At 34.6% G+C, this 19,974-nt stretch overlaps 2 protein-coding genes across 2 annotated transcripts in view; one reads left to right on the forward strand and one right to left on the reverse strand.

Annotated features, from left to right (window-relative positions):
* On the forward strand, window positions 1-16,066 carry LOC129261302 (homeobox protein CDX-4-like). Its single transcript, XM_064099545.1, has 3 exons — window positions 1-809; window positions 11,493-11,638; window positions 12,155-16,066. Exons 1-3 carry the CDS (start codon window positions 263-265, stop codon window positions 12,692-12,694), a joined length of 1,233 nt encoding a protein of 410 aa, XP_063955615.1. The 5' UTR covers window positions 1-262; the 3' UTR covers window positions 12,695-16,066.
* Window positions 15,732-19,974, reverse strand: part of LOC129261301 (protein SpAN-like) — a 20,245-nt gene continuing 16,002 nt past the window's right edge. Inside the window, exon 5 of the mRNA XM_064099546.1 lies at window positions 15,732-17,856. Within this exon, the coding sequence (XP_063955616.1) occupies window positions 17,539-17,856 (318 nt within the window). The 3' untranslated portion in view covers window positions 15,732-17,538. The remainder of the gene's footprint in view (window positions 17,857-19,974) is intronic.

Here is a 19,974-nt window from a genome sequence, read left to right on the forward strand (position 1 = left end):
AGAACGCGCATCTTCCACAACCAGCTTCTCCTTTTTAAACTTTCGAACTATATTTTTTGTAAAAATATCCAACTGGCTTAGTTTTAATTCAACCTTTCTTAACATTTGTAAAAGGTTTGGTTGTTTGGGAGTTTCTAGTATACTGTGGACATTAAACTGTGATTGTTGCCCGGTAGTTGGTTGACGATATAAAACACGCTTATTGGCCTAGCGGTCGTATAATATTCATTACCAGGGCGTAACGTCTATAAAACCATATTTTATGATGACGCTGGAGTATCTTCACCCACAGCAAGCCGAGAACATGTACATCCACCACCCCTCCGCGTCGGGGGGCTTCCAGCAGCAAAGCATCCATCCGCCTCCTCCTGCTCCACCCCACCACCAGTTCGCATCCGCCGACTACTGGCAGCAGCTGCACGGCGTCACCGCCGGTGGCGACCACTCCGCACCGGTAACAGGCGCCAGTTCCACCGTGTCCAACACTGCCGTGAGCCAGCAGCCAAACTCGACACCGGGTTGGACGAACGGTGGGCTAGCCGGCGCCATCGCCGCCTCCGCCGGGGGCGCGGTGCCGGTGACGGAATGGCAGTATATCCACCACGCCTCGCAGAACTCGAACACGGCGTCGTGTCCGCCGACGTCGCTTTACACCGGAGTTTCTGACGACTTCGCTGGAGGTCATAGTCAAGGGCAAGCCTATGTTAGCCCTGGTGGGATCCAAACAGTTGCCCAAGCTTTGCACCGGCCAATGATGACTACCTATGACTGGATGAAAAGCTCTACATATCGCTTCAACCCCCAAACAGGTATTTTAACGAATACTAATAAAAAAGTGAAATAATGTTCACCTTTTCGATGAAATAAGCTTGAAAATTCATATCATTTCATTCATCTTCCATTCATGATCATTCAAATGCATTTGAAACTAATTTCTTTGGCATAATTATTTACAAGTATACAACATTTTTATACAAATGAATTGTATGAAGTTTTTTTTTTTGTTAAGAAAACGTTCTTCTTATTCGAGAATCGTCGCTTTGGCTTTCAGGAATTATGTTTTTTCTATATTCTTTGAACATACAAAAAAAATACATTTTCATATCAGAATTTGTTGATATCTCTAGTACACATTCATTACCTTAATAGAATAAACTAAACTTCACGAAAATCATGCAAATGTTCTGAACAAACTTGATACAAATAAGTACGGAATTTATTTCCAATGATGAAATGTATTTTGAAATTTATAGGAAGAAGATCACCATCAGGTATTTTGTATAGAACATAAAAGAAAATGTCCAAGTTAATGTTATCAAAACATTCAAATCGTATTATACTCACGCTTAGAGTAAAAAAAGTTCCCTTTCCATGTATTACAATGCTTACTATAATATGGTTTGTTTATTCAGTCAATGACATAAAATGATAATTATCCAAGTTAAAATACGATATAAAATTATTTCTACAAACATGATATGCATATACACTGTAAAAAACTGAAGTGATAATTAAGCACTTACAGTGCTTGTATATAGTGACTGCACTACGAGTACTGATTTTTTAGTTCAAATTTAAACTAGAAAATCAGCACTCATAGTGCAGTCACTATACAAGCACTTTAAGTAAAATAGCACTTCATATTTTACAGTGTATGGGCAAATTCTACTGCAATTTCTCAAAATAATTTCAACCATCGCATAAGAGGACACAATTCACTAAAGTTTATGTTATGCAAAAGGGACACAGTTTTTTGTTCAATAATTTCAAAAGGGCTACAAAAATACCACTTATTACTGTTCATGCACTGTAAAAATGAGGTGCTAATTTAGCACTTCCAGTGCTTGTATAGTGACTGTACTACCAGTGCTGATTTTCTAGTTCAAATTTAAACTAGAAAATCAGCACTCGTAGTGCAGTCACTATACAAGCACTGTAAGTGCTAAATTAGCATTTCATTTTTTGCAGTGTGGGGGCTTACAAAAATAAACATGTATTCCGATTTAATTCTATGACTTCAATGAGAAATGATAAAACAAATACTTAAGATAACATCGTACATTTCAACAAGTACATTTCTCAGTCTAACTCTTATCCAACACAAATGATAACATGAATATTCTGAATTGAGAGTAAATTAAACACATAATGAAGACAAAAGGTCATGTGAGAAAGAGGATTTTATTGAGCCACTCATGTCACTTCGTCAATTTAGATGATTTATATTTGAAAATGAGTACTTAATTATATAAATAAAAAAGGTACTGTCTAATTTCATACACCGCAGTTGCTAAGGTATATGGTTTTGAAACTGGGGGAATAGGGGGGGGGTGAGGTAGTACATGATCATAATTAAATAGTCCGTTTTACGTTTGTTGTGCATACAAGGGAGGGCTGACCCTTCCCCCCTCATACCTATCGCAAATTTATCAGCTTTTTAAAAATTGATTCAATTTGTAGGTCATTCTGTTTGCCTTCCTATATGTTGTTACTATTATTATCATCATTATTATTATTGTTATAATTATTGTTGTTATTATCAATATTTGAATGAATCGATATACAGTTTCATTTGATTTGGTTTCTGCTATACCATACTCCTTTTGAAGAAAAAAAATAGGAAAATATTGTACGAACAAAGCAGACTTCTAAACAGCAGTTAGACTTATTGGTTTAAAATACGATTCAAGATGGGATGTTTTTCATTCCCTATTTCTACACTCATGCGTAAGCCTACCTCGAACCAAAACAAATACAAGAGATAATTTCCATAATCTGTAACTTTTTAGTAACTATGAGTATTATTTTTCTTTATTTAAATTGTACGTTCATGGTAGAGGCCTCTGTGTATCAATTTCAAGCTTTTATCATAAGACGGTGGTCTCAGCTAATTTATCCCTATTGTTATGATCACATATTCTCATGTTTATATTTGATAATTGTCATTAGGAAAAAAATTATATGTTTTCAAATGATGATAGAGAATCTAGATTCAATCTTTAATAATCACAATGACCTTGCTTACATGTATATAAGCAATACTGTATAATGTAAGTGGTATAATGTAATTCATTGTACAAACATGAATTTCTCAATAAGGGTATTACATACGTTGTCAACCATGTCAATATTGTGTTGAAGAAATTATTCTAAAAATGAAAATATGAAATATAAATCAGTTCAACTGTGTAGATTATACTATCATTCTGCGTCTAGCGGCAAAATTGTTGCATAAAAAACAGCCCGCGTAATCAAACCTAACTAAATTTTCAAAGAGTCAGAAATGGACATTCGTTGGGATCGCGTTTGATTTGTATTAAAGGACAAGTCCACCCCCAACAAAAAGTTTATTTGAATAAAAAGAGAAAAATCCAACAAGCATAACACTGAAAATTTCATCAAAATCGGATGTAAAATAAGAAAGTTATGACATTTTAAAGTTTCGCTTAATTTCACAAAACAGTTATATGCACATAATGGTCGGTATGCAAATGAGAAAACTGATGATGTCATCCACTCACTATTTCTTTTGTATTTTATTATATGAAATATGATATATTCAAATTTTCTCCTCATTGTCAAGTGATACAACGATTAATTCCTACCTGAACATGTGGAATTAGCATTGTTTAATACTATATGGTTCAGTCAAGTTGGTCCTTATTGTCAAATCTATAAAAAAAATGAAATATTGTATAATTTAAACAATAAAAAACAAAAGAAATAGTGAGTGATTGACATCATCGACTGAGTCACCAAGTTGTGCATATCACTGTTTTGTGAAAAATTAGCAAAACTTTAAAATGTCATAACTTTTTTATTTAACATCCGATTTTGATGAAATTTTCAGCACTATGCTCGTTTGATTTTCCTATATTTATTCTAGTCAGCATTTCTGGGGTGGACTTGACCTTTAAGTTACGCTTAATGCGTGATTTTTCAGAAGTCTGGGAGTGGGCCTATAAAATGTCACATGGAGTCAAATCGGCGAAACCGCCATCCGACCAACCAAATCTATTACGTTATTTATATCTGTCGGTATGGAGTCGGTTTCGTTGGTGTGACTATTAGTATATAAAAAGTGGTACACATGGTAAACATGATATCAACGATTATGTAAAAAATGTGGTAAATCATAAAGATATTGAATCTTAAACGACCAAAATGTATCTTAACACGCCCCCTCCGTGCACCATCCATGTGATAAAACACGACACCAAAATAAAAGCTGAACTTAAGTGAAATATGTTTTTCAGTCTGTAAATCTTATAGTTTCAAACGCCATGATCGCCTGAGTGAAGTTAAATAATGATATGTTGCTCTTTTCTTAAAAAAAACTACAACTGGAAAAACCATTCGTATAAGGTAAACATACATAGCAGCAATAAAACAATCCCAAATTATATATACAGATTTGAAGGAAACATTGTCATTGTTTGTTAACAATGTGAATCTCCTTCATCATGTTCAAGTATCTTTAACGGTTTATTCGACAAAGTTGCAAGTTTGCATTTTGGGGAGAATAGCAAACCGTTTTCTTTTAACAAAATGATTTATAAGCGTGTGTTGTTGCAGTATGACGAAGTAACCGTTCGCGAGACTATTCGTTGTGCATCTCACAGTACATGTTTACTATGCAGCACCTCTTGCAATATTTTGAACTTGTGACGATTTAGATGTTTAGATTTCAAAATAATAAGTGTGAATTTTGCATTGATCTCTGAATTTGTTATAAAGATAAGAAACATTCAACTAAACTCTAGATGAATGTCACAGAGTCAGTAATACCCGTTGACAATTGCGACTATCCATGCTGCTCTGAACAGACTATGAAATATTTTCTAGATCTTTAAATCTATTTCTGCCACCGAAAAATTAATTTCTGTTCTACAACGATGAATCTTTGACCTTGTCTCGAAGTTTAGTATTTGTAACTATCCCTATCTTAATATTCCAGATGATTTATCAGGCGCATGCAATGCTTATTAATTTAACAAAAATGGACTTTATATGTGAAATATTCAATGCAAATATTGTCAATTTTCCAACTGTGTGATCTTACCTTAAATTTGACGAACATCATTTTATTATTCCAATCCGATCTTTGATAAAGAGTCCTGAAAAGTACTTTCCTTCCTCCATTTCATAATTTCTGTACAGAATATCAAATAATGTAAAATAAAACTTAATTCCCTCGATACATTGTTCATGTTGTTACTCCAGCGCTATCAAAAATGTTCTGTGATACAAAAAATGCCTTAACCCTACCTTTATAAGCATTTATGAATTGCATTTACAGCAACAAATTCGTAATTGTATTCTGTCTAAGTGTTTCTTTTTTAAAAGGTTTATAAGCTTTTATGAAATAAGTACCGTCAAATTGCCCAGAATTGCCGGCGGATTTATACTAGTTTTATTGGGTTATGGCACGTAATTTAGACACCGTCGCCAGCGCATGCCAAGGAAACACGGGGGCACCAGTGGCGTCAAAACTTTGGGTTCGTGTACGCCATAAAAGCGCGGGGTATTATGACGGTCAATAACAGTTTTATAATCCATATAGCATGCTAACAGCTTTTTATGGAACTTCGTTTTGGGGAATAGGGTCTATGTACAGCCAGCAGGTGTTTTTACCTAGAAATTCGATAATTATTTCCATGATTTGATTTTTGTTTGTGATTAATTACGATTATCAAAATATAACAAATTATGTGATTTACAACATGAACACATTATCAAAAAAATAAAACGAAACATATACGTTAAAGATTTAGTTTGCAATATCGTATATACATCATCATCAACATCCTCACAACCATCAAAGTTGTTTTGGGGGTTATCAACTTTGGAATGGACAAAGAGTAAGAAGTGAAAGGTCCTATATTCAAAAAGAGAAACCATGTACCCCTTATTAAGGAATAAAAATAATCTGGGATATATATTTTGAAAGTGAATATCGAGAAGGGCATTTCTTTAAAAAAAGGAAGACTTTATCGTGTTGAGATTTCCCTTAAAACCTTAAAACTTGTGTAGCAAACATTCTCACGACATTGACGAGTGACGTTCAACTTACGAAGATACATTACAATATTCCATTTATATTTTTGAAATATAATCGAAATGTTTATTTTGCATTAGATTTTTTTTTCTAGGTGCTTGCATTCTTGGTAGCATGGATTTATTTTATTGTCTGGTTCTAATTTTATTCTGATAACGAAACTCGAACGGGTTATAAAACAATCCATTGCTAATTCTTTAACGACCCCCTGGTATGCTGTTCCAACCGCGCTACTACACCTGTTGGAAGTGTTTTATGATATAACAGCCTGTAATTCTGTCTCTAATATGCTATTCATTTATATCATTAGACCTTCTCCAGAGAAGTAGCATTTAATGTGCTAATTTGTTATTCTTTCCTGATGTTATTGGGCCCTGCATGGCCCAATAAAGTTGACTTGTAATAGTTGTTTTATAGACGCTTTTTGTATTGCAGTACGACCCCCTTCAAAAGATTTACATTGATTGATTTCTTTATAATACTGTCTGAGGATATCAGCCTACATAAGCTTTTAATACGATATGTTTTTATTTTGGCCTTCTGGTGTCTTAAGCATTCTCAAAAAATGTTTGAAAAAATAGTTAAAATATGAATGTTTATTTTTTATGAAATAAGAATCACATTTTAGACACACACTTTGTTGTTTAAGATTTGAAACACATGTTTAAACTGTTTAAACAACTAGTGTTATGTTTATAGTTACAGCGTTGTTTAAAACTTTTAAACAATGTTTTTACTGTTTAGTTAACATAATCGCATGCAATACATAACCCTCATGAAATCGGGCTCGGATAACACGCAGCGAATTTTGAAAACTTTGGCCCTCGAAATGAATATCGCGTGGGACATACCTAAATATTCAGAATGAAAATATGTAGGAGTGCTCCTCAAGGAGTGGAGAAAGTACTTACATAGTGTAATGTGAATTTGAAGACCACAGTAAAGCACTTTACATTTCGTCCCGATGTCTGTAGTTGAATCCGATCTCAGATTACTGTAATTATGGCGGACATAAATGGCGCTTCCACTGAAGAATAAAAGTTTTTTTTCAATGGGTTATGTAATGAACCAGGTGGGTTGCTGTGCCAGTTGTAAGTCCATCCACGGTATTTTACAGGAATGCTTGAAACCTTCAGTAAGAAATGTTTACAAAACAGCACTTGAACCAACTGATTTATTATCAAGTGCTATACTTATAATTTCTTTATTATTTTATTACAATGCATTACATAATGCATAAATTTTACATTTTAGTAACATTTGTAGAATATGAGAATGTATTATTCTTCTTAAATATTTTCGTGTAAATAATATATCCGCTTTATATTGCTTTACACCTGTTATTTGAAACCTTGTAATATTCTCGATTCATCCAACATGTGTGACTAGCTCTGCACCTGATCAGTAATCTAAAATTTGTTTACATCAATCTGATTTCCACCTTTCGTTTCTTCCCTTTTTTTTTCCTGTATACGCATAAAGTCGACAATTTACTAATTTTTTTTTGATTTCCAAGGGGGATCCACACTTTACAAGCATTGACTGTAATAAATTATATCTTAACACATTTTACATTGTTAATATTTTGCATATCTTGTAAAGAACCTTATATGTACAGTTTATACCCATTTTTTAAGCCTTTTTTTTATTTATCTTTGCAATAGCGACTAATGTTTTCGCCCCATCATCAAAAAGAGAGGAGAGAGATAAGAGGGGGGTAAATAAACAAAAGAAGAAGCCGTTAGCGGTGTCAAAGACCGTTGTAAATAAACACCAACTGACATGAAAATCTCGTTAGTGGGATGAACGAGCAAATCATTCTACAGTTTGCAGATAGATAACGACGAATAGTCTGCATTCATTGTATCTATTTGTTCCACACCACAAGAAAAGTATCTAATGAAAATAAAAACGCCCCGACGCCTTTTGAAACCAGTGTTCATGCCGCCCCGATTTGCATATAGCTTCATCATGGGATGACTTATAGGCCGTTGTAAGGAAATTGGTTTAATTCCAAATCCACCACCAGCCCCCAAATTAGGCATGAATACTTTTATTAAACACAAATATGTATTTGCTTGTAATTGAAGGTAAGTTTCTTGCAACGCCGCGGCTCACCGCTTCCCCATTATTAAAAAAGTTTCAATTTCATTTCGTTTCACTTATTTCAACAATAACAGAAGCAGAAATACAATGGTTTTACATTACATTTTTACAGATCATCATAAATACACCAAAAGAAAATTCTTATGGCAATCACAGTTTCAGTGAAAATTATAATGAAGAATTTCAATTCTTGAATTGTCAACGAAAGGGGTAGGCCCCCTCCTACCATTTGCCGTATCTTATCCTATCATTACGCATATATTTTTCCTTTCCTTGACTGAAATAAACTCGTCGAAATTTACAAAAGAAATATAATTAAACTCGTCTTGTCCATTCCATTCTTATACTTGGATAAAAAAAGTTTTCATTGTCGCTTCATCGTCTTGACAAAAGCTAACTCACTGCCATGTGGTTTTCAATGAATAGATATATATGGTCATGTAAACAGAATAATCCAATGATGATGTGTTCCATAATTATATAGATTTCATAATACATATAAGTTAGGGTGGTTTGGGGGTAGGGCTAAACTTTTCTATCATTTTCAAAACCATTTAGAGTAAAATAATATAATTTGAAGCTATTGTTGAGGGATTACAGATGCAACCAGAAACAAATCTCCGTCTTTTAGTGCCAGAGTGGGCTTGTGGGTTGATAAGTATATTCTACAGGCCAGGCGAATGAATGAACGAATAATTAGCGTGACTTTCCCACTGGTTAATATGTATATTTTACCTTCTTATATCTCTGACACAAGTTTGAACCCGAAATGATTTATAATCCCGAATCCCGAGGCGAGTTAAATATTAAACCGATATTTGACAAGAGTACCATAAAGTTACTCTCTACTTGACTACTGCAACATATCGGGGTGCCATAAAACATGGGCCGTTAAAGGATGCAAATGAGGTCCTACTAGGAAGGCTAACTCCGGGTCAACCCTTCGAAAGAACGAAGAGGAAATTGAGGATTCTTCATAATTCTTTCCCATAAATTTCCCTATATTGATTGCCTTATTTTGAACCAGGAATACGTTGCCAACGTCCATTTTCTGTTGAAATGCATGCCAGAATATTTCATGAGTGAGACAGAAATTGCTAACTATATAACAAGAAATATAAGTTTAAACAACGAAAAAATGAAACTGATTATACAAACAAGAGTTTAGTATCGCCTGTGTTGCTCTTTTAGTAAATCATTAACAGGTTTCTTCTTCTTCTCAATCTCTCATTTTAATCTCTAGACATTGAAAGTATATCACGTAAGTACAACTTCGCCATTACAGAAAAGTATTTTTAATCATGATACAAATTGAGATTGGATTATTGTGAGAAATGCACATCTGTCATTTAATAGCTTTTTAACAACATGAAAAACGCGGGAAAATAGCATGTGTTGTAAACATATCCCGTATTACATTCTCCTCAATTAGCGCTGACTTGCTTGGAAAGAATTGACAACATTATGCATGCATTTTGATTGACGCTTATTGCTTTCTATTTACTGTTTAGTCGAAGAATACACCAGTTTTTCAAGATAAAAAAAGTAAATAAACAAACATGTAGAAACATTTCAATAACCGTAGCGATCTGAACAGTTTGCCCTCAACGAAAAGTGAAATGCTACAAAAAGTATCCTTCACGCGTATTTTAAGTTGAATAATAAATACCCCCAAATAAACGTTTCTATTCCTTTTCATGACTAGATTATATGAAAAGAGACAGTTATTTCCGGAATTAAAAAAAAAAAACATAATAAAGATAAAAAAGGAAAACGCTACAAAAATATCATTAAAGCGTATTTTTACTTTAAGTATAAATACCCCCAAAATAAATGTCTGTATTCATATTCATTATGAATGTATTATCACATATCATGAATGTGTATTTCCTTTAATGATCATGATATTTAGGATGTTAAGATATATCTAAATGACGTGGAGGAAAAAATGTAAATATATTGAAATGTGTTTTGTTGCATAAATCTTCCGATAGATATTTCGGTATCTTTGAACTATTTTCTACTTGTTATGCATGAAAACTTTTACAATGATAGAGTCTTCAACATCGTGTCATTCATGCAGGCGCGCCTTATTCCTCACGTTGTACCGTGTCACGGTTTTTCAATTAGCACAAATCGTCACGTATTTACGATGTTGATGTTTGTCGCCACATTTGTAGTATTTGAAGTTATCATGAGGGAACATACTGGTGGAAAATTTTATTTTGGCGAAGTTTTAAAAACATCCAGTGCTGGAGGCGCGATAGCTCAGTCGGTAGAGCGGGGGATTCGTATTCCCAGTAACCCGGGTTCGATTCCCACTTGGTGCGCTAGTGCCCTTTGGTAAGGCATTAATCCTCAGTACCAGGTCCTTCGGAGAGGACCTTAAGCCGTCGGTCCTCTAGTTGCTTGCTTACAACCATTCATGCCTTTCTTAGTAATCAGGTAAAAAACAAATCACCACCACCACCACTATATAAAAAATACATATAGTGGAGTCATACATGTATTACCATGGTGATGGTACAGACTAGTAGCGTCACAATTGAAACATCCCCCCTTGTGATTTTCCAAGTATTAAGAAAGGAATAAAAATGAATAAAAATGTATTTAAAAAAGGGGGTGGGGAGCATCGAAAAAGAAGAAGAAGTTTTCATTGTATCCCTATTAATGAGTTGATAATAAAGACGACGTCCCTTTTGAGTCGTACCCCCCCCCCTCCAATCAGAAAACAATGGCACCGCTTTTAAAATCGATGAAAATACAGGTTTTGCACGGACCATATGTGTTTCTCTTTCTGTTATATTGAGAGGAGTTGGATAATTATGGTAATTAATTTTAAAAAGTGATAGGAGTGTTATACAACATTTTGAAGGTATTTAATCACAGAATTTAAAGCGCATAAAAACGACAATAAAGATTGTTTCGCGGCACACGCCTGAAACCGTCATGTTGGGTCAATATGGCATCAATACAGTAGTGATGTTATTTAACTTTGACTAATTTGTTTTAGAAAATGGATGGTATTTTGCCCTTTTAATGACACCTTCACAATCATGACAATGTACACTGTAAAAAATGAAGTGCTAATTTAGCACTTACGGTGCTTGTATAGTGACTGCACTACGAGTGCTGATTTTCTAGTTTAAATTTGAACTAGAAAAGCAGCACTCGTAGTGCAGTCACTATACAAGCACTGTGAGTGCTAAAATAGCACTTAATTTTTTTTACAGTGTTTATTTATTTTATTTTTATATTTTTCCTTGCTGATTCGGAATAATGATGCAAATTTTCATTCCGTCTACCTTTTTTTCTCTCTCTATTTCAGGCAAGACGAGAACAAAAGACAAGTATCGTGTTGTATACACTGATCATCAGCGACTGGAACTGGAGAAGGAGTTCCATTACAGTCGGTATATTACTATCAGACGAAAAAGCGAGCTTGCCTTAGCTTTGGGTCTCTCCGAAAGACAGGTGGGCATTTTACATGTTTTATTTCATAAATTTTTCCTTTTTTCTTTCCTTATTCATGTTTTATTTTTGTTTAAACTTGCGAGATGTTATTATCTTTACTATGATTACCATTTATGATAACATTATATTTGTAATCAGGAGATGGGACGAATGGTGGACGGAATATTTCGATGATAAATAATACCCTGGTACGATTACATGACAGTGTACCAGGATTTGAATTTGATTCCGTAATACTCTCAGCACTTACTATTTAAATAAGAAAAATAATAAAGATTCATTCATTGTAGGTTATTTAATTGATGAAAATTCGTTCGTTCGTTTGCATTCAAATTTGTAAATTTAGTTCAGAACTTCGGATTTTAGAAGGCAGGAGAAGTTGACAGTGGCTAGACATCTCACTAAATCATGCGCAATCGAAAAGGCAACTAGATAATCGGCGACTCATAAATGATTTATATTTGGACTATTATATTGTCATTATTAACTTGTTTAATAATTATTATTGGTTGACAGGTGAAAATTTGGTTCCAGAATCGGCGAGCTAAGGAACGAAAGATGGCAAAGAAGATAAAGATGCAAGACGGGCAGTCGCATAATCAGTCAACGCATCATGAAGATGATCGAAGTCCGAACGAACGTCGTAAAGAATTTAATCATCCAAGTCAACACAGTCATCATCATCATCCTCCTCCTCATCATCACACTCATCATCATCATAGCCATCATCATTCCGTTTTACAGCATTCATCAAGCCCTAACCAAACCGCTGTCGACACCAAGCCCAAACTCCCTATCATTCCCGCGACCGCGATGACCACGATATCCGCCGAGGTCATTAAGACGACCCCGTTGACGCCGACGACGTCGCCGCCGCATCACGTGACTTTGCAGTCAAACGATGTCACCATGGATGGCAGGGCGCTGACGAGCAGCCACGCCTTGAGCTCCGGCGCAGACACGATCGACAATTCGCTGCATATTCCCATCACCGCTGCCGAAGTTGCAAATCTTGTTTTAGTAAACAATAAGAATACCATACTTCAAGCACAGTGATCACATAATACGCTAACCAAATACCCGGTTGACACTTGCACGCATTGTGGTGCCCGCATTGATGCATGCAAGTGCGGGACACTTTATGGCATGACTTGGCTTTATCAATAATATTTACGCATTGTCTCGATACGTTCACGACATACTTGCAACATGTTTCATCATTGCTTGCGCGAAGTTCACCCAGTGTTCACGCACGGTCCCGACGACGTGTTTTAAGCCCAGCGAATATTCTCGACACCCTATTTGTGACTATCTAGCGCAAATTCAAATAATTATTCCAACGTTCTGGTGTTGACGCCCACTACGTTCGTTGATTAGGACCACTTACACTGATCACGTGGTCTGCACTCACAATTTTGCGCATATCATTCGCGAACTATGCGTGAAGTATGCTAATTAGCCTATAATATATGCACGAAGTATACTCGACCCTGTTGTGAAATACTATAGTCGTGAACTGCGTGCCACTATACCCCGGGGGGGTGTGTCTACTACTCTTTTTTGCGCCACGAAATTTATATTTCGACGCCACGCTGTTGCGCTTAGGTTGCGTATAGTTCACGAATTTGTAATTTTCAACATGTTGAAAATTTTGGCACGCATTTCACGCACTGCCACGCACCTTTCCGCAAGCTGGTACGCATAGTTCGCGCATTGGCCCGTATGATTTCGTGCCCATACGCAAACTATGCGGGAACCACAATACATGCAAGTGTCAACCGAGCTTTCACGTGAGGTTATTTTCTGTAGAATATAGAATATGCTGACTGTTTTGTCATTTCTTTTTGGCTTTTATTCTTTATGTTGAGGGTATTGTTTTGCGAGCTATTATTTACGTTTATAGTTGTTTTATGATGCAAAACTTTTTTTTATACATTAATAAATAAACAGGACGATCACTGTCCATCAATATGATATTTGATAAGTATCATATATGGGGATTATCTTGTGTAAAAAAAGGGGGTGGGTGAAAAAACATTATTTTAACTTTCTGTATTTTGTATCCTTCGTTAAAAAAACGTACATAACCATATACGTTGGTTTTGATTATTTATGCCTATTCTTTATCAACACTCTAGTTTTGATTTGCTCTTGTTTATCGGATTGTTCTTATTTTGTTTTGCTTTTTTTCATATTGACAGATTTATTTGATAGTCGATTATTATGTTACAGATCGACTTGTTTTTATTCTGCCATTTTATATGAATGACTTACGATAGAGAAACTGTAATTTTGATGATGATCATGGCCGTATGCATTTTTTTTGCTGGGGCCGGGGGGGGGGTAAATATTTCGAAAAAAATCGAAAGCGAGGGAGCGAAACGATCGAGTTTGTCATTGGAGAGATTTGCATTTTGTAAAGTGAAATTGAAGAAGTTCATGCATATTTTTGGTGATCTTTTTAAAAAATTCAATAAAAAATTATCAAATTTTATGGGGGACATTACGGTTATGATGATGATATTACACTGTAAAAAATGAAGTGCTAATTTAGCACTTAAAGTGCTTGTATAGTGACTGCACTACGAGTGCTGATTTTCTGGTTTAAATTTGAACTAGAAAATCAGCACTGGTAGTGCAGTCACTATACAAGCACTGGAAGTGCTATATTAGCACTTGTATGATGAAAGTGGCAACAACAATAGTAATTATATGATACCAAAGAATAATAATAATAACAAAGCTGCTACTACGATTTCTACTTGTACTACTACTACTACTTAAAACAATAGTAATAATGATAATAATAATAATAGTTATAGTAATAACCAAAATTGTAGTAATAAAAATAATGTATGATGGAATTATAACAATTTTGATAGATAAATGAATAATTAAATTACATTTATGTTTTCATATTCTTATGTTTTACAAACTTTTGGGTATGCTATTTGCGACCCAGCATGGATATATGTCCATACTTCAAGAGGCTTGGCCGGGTTTAGCTATATCAATTGAGAACTGTTTGAATAAAACAGACTCTCTGATTGAATTTTGTACATAAAGTGTATTATTCCCTTATTTTATCTTTGTTTTACTTCGTAAATTAACTTTTTTCTTTTTCTCTCATTGTTTTACTCAATTTTCAATATGCAAATCGAAATTTTCCGTAAAAATACGAAGAAAACTGTTTTTGGTTACTTTCTTTGTTTTCCTTTGTTAATTTTAGGGATTTTACTTATCCTTATTTTCAAATCAATCGTGTTCTTCAGGACCATGAACAGTGTTTACTTGGAACTATTAACATGATTAATTTGCCCTATTGCGAGGTTTTATATTGCTTGTATAAAATTATAAATGTAAGAGGAAAATGGTTGAATATATTGTGTCACTTTAGAGTGTTTATCGCCTTTTGTTCACTGTTGTGATGGTGAAAATGTATTCATGTATGTTTGATTCGTTGATATTTGAATGTTTTATATCCGACAGAAAATATTTACTTTAGTAATCCAGATATTTCTTGGTTATCGGGCCATATGTAAATATCATCACGTTGTTGCCAATATATCTACACAAATATGTAAATTATTCCATTTACAAATTTTGTTTCATGGGTAGTTAGCATTGCAAAAATACTTTTCATATATTTCGTGACATGTTGTCGATTTTTTTTTGCTTATGAAAACGTTGTACATGTCAGTATCATCTCAAACCAAATATTCAGTATTTTCCGCATATTATCATTTAAAAATTATCAGTTTTACATGGGAAGAACTCTGTTAAGATAGTCTGTCTTCAATGTGAAATGAAATGGGATTTGAAAAAAAAATCAGTGCTGTAAATGATTTTTCTTTTTATTTCGTTATAGCATAAATATAAGCAAAATTATGAAAATGCCTCAAAAAGACACAATAAATGTTATCTCTCTTTCTTTGTCTCCCTCTCTCTCTCTCTCTCTCTCTTTACCTCCAACCGTTTCTTTTCCATGTTTTCTCCCCCTCATCAATTTCTTTATTAGTTTACTTTCTCGCTTTTCATCTCTTTATTTTTATATTTCTTTCTATAATATATCTTGAAAAGTGAAATATCGTGATTGCCTTTGAACATTAGCATTTATTTGTTATTCCTGTGTATTCGCATACCGTAATAAATATACTTCGTAATTCGTTGCATAATTATTCCTTTACCAACACTGTGATAATATTTGATAACTGGAATGATTATCATCGTCCTATGTAAACAAATATCTATTGAATTCTTTTTACACAGCCGAATTCAATATTCCTAATACAAGATTATGCATTTCTTATTTTCCTTTGAAATACATGATTTTTACAACCAATCAAAACACAGGAATGTATATAGCGTCACATTCTGACACTTCTTACTTGTACTGGTCAAAAATAAAATAAATTTATTAATTATGAACACACACGTTTACTTACAGTACTTATTTGCGTATCATCAGCATGCATTCTGTGACAACAGGCATTGGAATCAGGTTGTCCCTGTTCAAAGCCTTTGGGAATTAAAATTGTTTAAATAATCAAAAGCAGGGTCAAATCAAAATAATGAATCAGTCAGTCTATAACCTATGGACTATACTACTATATCAACAAATGCTTCTATTTTAACAAACTCTCCTATGAACATGATGAATGAAAATACGAACAAGCAGTGTGATCAACATTACCATTTTTGTTTCAATTCGACCTGTAAAGAACAAGGTTTTTATACTAACTATTTGAAAGTAGATGGCCGAGTGGAAAGAGTGTGAGGGTGTGTGTGTGTGTGGGAGAGAGAGGGGGTTGACCATGCCAGAAAAAAAGTATCCCTATTCTTACGTGGTTTTTTTACACGTTTATTGAAAACGTGGTTGCTGAAGCCCCTCCTCCCCCTGTCCCGAAGCCCTTGAAGAGAATACGAAGAGGTCGGGTTCACCATATTGACTTGAATTAGACAATTAGATATAAAAATAGAATATTTCCATTTCTTAACACATGATAAAAAACATGATTCATCATGAAACACATAAAGTGACCATCACTCAGTGTGGACTGACCATGCAAAATGGACTTACGTTTTTGTACGTTTGTTGAAAAAAAAAGTGGGGCGCGGAAGCACCCAGTCCCCCTGGTCCCGCGGCCCCTGCAACAAACTAAATTAGTTTGCTCTCTTATTTTATTCCTATACACAGTAATTAAATGATATTTAACGTGGTAAACATGATCATTTCGCCCCCCCCCCCCTGTTATGTGATGGATGTTCATTAGTGACCATTATTGTAGTAGGTCCATGGTTGGCCACCCACCAAAAAACAAATAATAAGTCGCCAGGGAAGGTTCTCTGTAAACATGGTAAATAACCAAAATAGTAATTTGGTCTTCACAAAGCAAAACACAAAAAAACTTAGCTTATTTGAAAGAATCATTCCTCTTCTTCATACTGTCAAAATATCAAGTTGTAAAGTAAAATAGAAAAACAAGATACCAGAGTTTCTTTGAGCCAAATTTTTGCAGACTGCTTGAAGTTTCATCTGTTCATTGGGATTGCATAATGACAGTGTGCTATATCATGCTTGAGTGATTTTCAAACTTCAAACACTGTTCTCTCTTTAAATTTTGAAGCTCTCGCTTCTTCTGCATTCAATCAAGTACTTTTGGGGATATTGTTGATCCATTTTGACAAGATATCATTTTAAAGCTTAGGATTTGTGTTTTGTTTGTCTTCAAACCTAATCAAAAATAATTTACAAATCATTTTTTGGCTACTTACTGTTGGTTATGTGGTGCCAGGTCACATTGTATACTTATAAAAAAAAAACTTACTATACATGAATGGTGTATATTGATTCTAGCACCCTTGTTTTCCATCTAACATAATAAATATTAATCATAATTTTATCTCCACCAGTTATGCTCAAATATTGTTTTCGTATACCACGGTTTTTCCGACTTCCCCGAATCGTAAGGCTGGTCCGACACACTCTCACACGTCTTTCCCCAGGTCAGCGGAGGGCATAGACAGACCCGGCAGTCGGTGGGACTCTGGTAGCCGCCATTTTGACAGTTCAATTTGAAGCTGCAATGGTTGCCGCATTTGTACATCAGATTGACGAGCTTGAGGTCGTAGAAGCTTGGCTCCGTCCTCCACTCGATAATGCGATTAGGTTTTCCTTTGACAGTGATTGTTGGTAGTGTGTAGTGCTTTGAAAACGCCTGGAGGAGAAAACAGAGAAGATAAGGGAGTAACTCCTTGGTAGGTTATGTTAATTCCACTTAAATTGATGGTCTGGGCTGAAAATATTTATATCTAAATAAATAGAGTAGAATTCACAAAGCAAAATGCTGAAATTTTCATCAAAATCGAATAACAAATAACGAAGTTAGAATGTTAATGTTTATCAATATTTTGTGAAAACAGTTATATTATGCACATCGTTATGAATATTCATTAGGTGGGCTGATGATGTCATATCCCCACCTTCAATTTTCTTATGTTATTACATGAAATAATAAATGTTTCATTTTTTCATACATGTGTAAATTATATGTCTCCATTATGATGAAATAAGTTGCGGCAATAAATAACTTAGGCACTTAATCAGTTTTCAATCCAATTGTTTTAGTTCTTGGTAGAAAATTTTTGAATAAACCTAGTTTCATATAATAAAATACAAATGAAAAAATAAGGATATGACATCATCAGCCCACCTAATGAATATTCATAACGATGTGCATAATATAACTGTTTTCACAAAATATTGATAAACCTTAACATTCAATAACTTCGTTATTTGTTTTTCGATTTTGATGAAATTTTCAGCATTTTACTCTGTGAATTTTACTCTATTTATTGAGATATAAATACCTCCAGTCTGAACCATCCCTTTGATAATTATTTTGTGAAGATGGTAAATTCTAATAAAAAGATTGAAGATTTGAAAATAACATGACTCTATTTGGATTTTTTCCTCCCCAGTGTCGGGGTCGGGATTAGGGTTACAAAGGCGGATCCTAGGGGGCCCAGGGGGCCTTTTCAGATCGGAATGTCAAATATTTTCAGCTAGCGCTTCGCGCTTGCATAATTGATTTGCATGATACAAAAATGTATTTAGAACGCACAGATTCTATCTCTAAATCTATAAAACGAGCACGGATGTTTATTGAGATACGCAGCTCGTTCTTTATTTAAAACGTGCTTAAATTATCCGGTTTCAGATCAGAATATTTAAAAAAAAATCTGCTCGCGCTTCGCGCTCGCATTATGTATGTAGGAAGATACCCAATTGCCCACCAGTTTTTATGATTAACAAAGCATGAATAGAGTGTCCCGTTTTTAGGTCTAACTCTCTTTTTTCCGCTCGCGCTTCGCGCTCGCACCAATCGTTTAGTTATATACATCACCTTCTGTTCATGATTACAAAAAAGTGCTTAGATTTCAATTTATTAGGTCAGAACGTCAACAAATTTCAGCTTGAACTTCGCGCTTTGATTGTTGAAATATGTATTGTCTTCATGGTTATCTCCAAACAGTCCATAACAGGTCCCTTTTCGATCAGGCTAGAATGTATATTAAAACTTTCTAATCATTTAGTTACATACGCATATAGAATATGGTCAGTTTAAAAAACATTGCCCAGAATGTTCAATCTTTAGGACAAAATACATGAAATTTCCAAAAGCTTTAGCTCGCGCTCCGCGCTTGCACTATTTAAATATGGCTTATGGGATTATTATATATTTATGTTGTTTTAAAAGAATAAAGCTTTTATTTAGATCTACGATAGTGACTGCTAGGACTACCCCTTCAAGAAACAGACAAAAATCAATTTTATGCGGATGATCGGGGGTTGGGGTTGGGGCGAGAGCGAGGGCGAGAAAAAGGAAGAAAGAAAGAAAGAAAGGCTCCTGAACATCAAGCCACCAGTGCAAAACAAACATAAGATGATCAGAACTGATGATGGCGCAATTCTAGTGTGTGCGCCTGCCTGTGATTGAGTTTCGTCAGATGGATATCAATCTAATCAACCTTAGATGTATGGAAATCCATCAATATCATATTTTTCTGCCTAAAATTTGTACAATGTCCTTTTTGACCAAAAAGTAGGACACCGAGTTTTCAAAAAAGATATACATCATATATCTGGAAAATATTTTAAACGAAAATGAAAAACATGCAGTTTAGATATTGACAGTGGTTTCAGATTGATGGCTTTTTTTTAAGACGGGGCCAAGGTATTATTATGTACGTCTGGTACCGAGTAATCAACATCCGAAAGACGTGACCTGGGCTCAAACCTCGATCCTCTGCATCAGTTCGCAAAGCGTGAAATG

This window comes from Lytechinus pictus, chromosome 5 (genome assembly GCF_037042905.1).
Source record: "Lytechinus pictus isolate F3 Inbred chromosome 5, Lp3.0, whole genome shotgun sequence".
Lineage (NCBI taxonomy): Eukaryota > Metazoa > Echinodermata > Echinoidea > Temnopleuroida > Toxopneustidae > Lytechinus > Lytechinus pictus.

Excerpts from the sequence above, each read along its gene's own strand:
- LOC129261302 (XM_064099545.1), top strand. The coding sequence starts at position 263 with ATGATGACGCTGGAGTATCTTCACCCACAGCAAGCCGAGAACATGTAC. Across the intron at positions 810-11,492 it reads TCGCTTCAACCCCCAAACAG|GCAAGACGAGAACAAAAGAC; the intron begins GTATTTTAACGA and ends TCTCTATTTCAG. Across the intron at positions 11,639-12,154 it reads TGGGTCTCTCCGAAAGACAG|GTGAAAATTTGGTTCCAGAA; the intron begins GTGGGCATTTTA and ends ATTGGTTGACAG.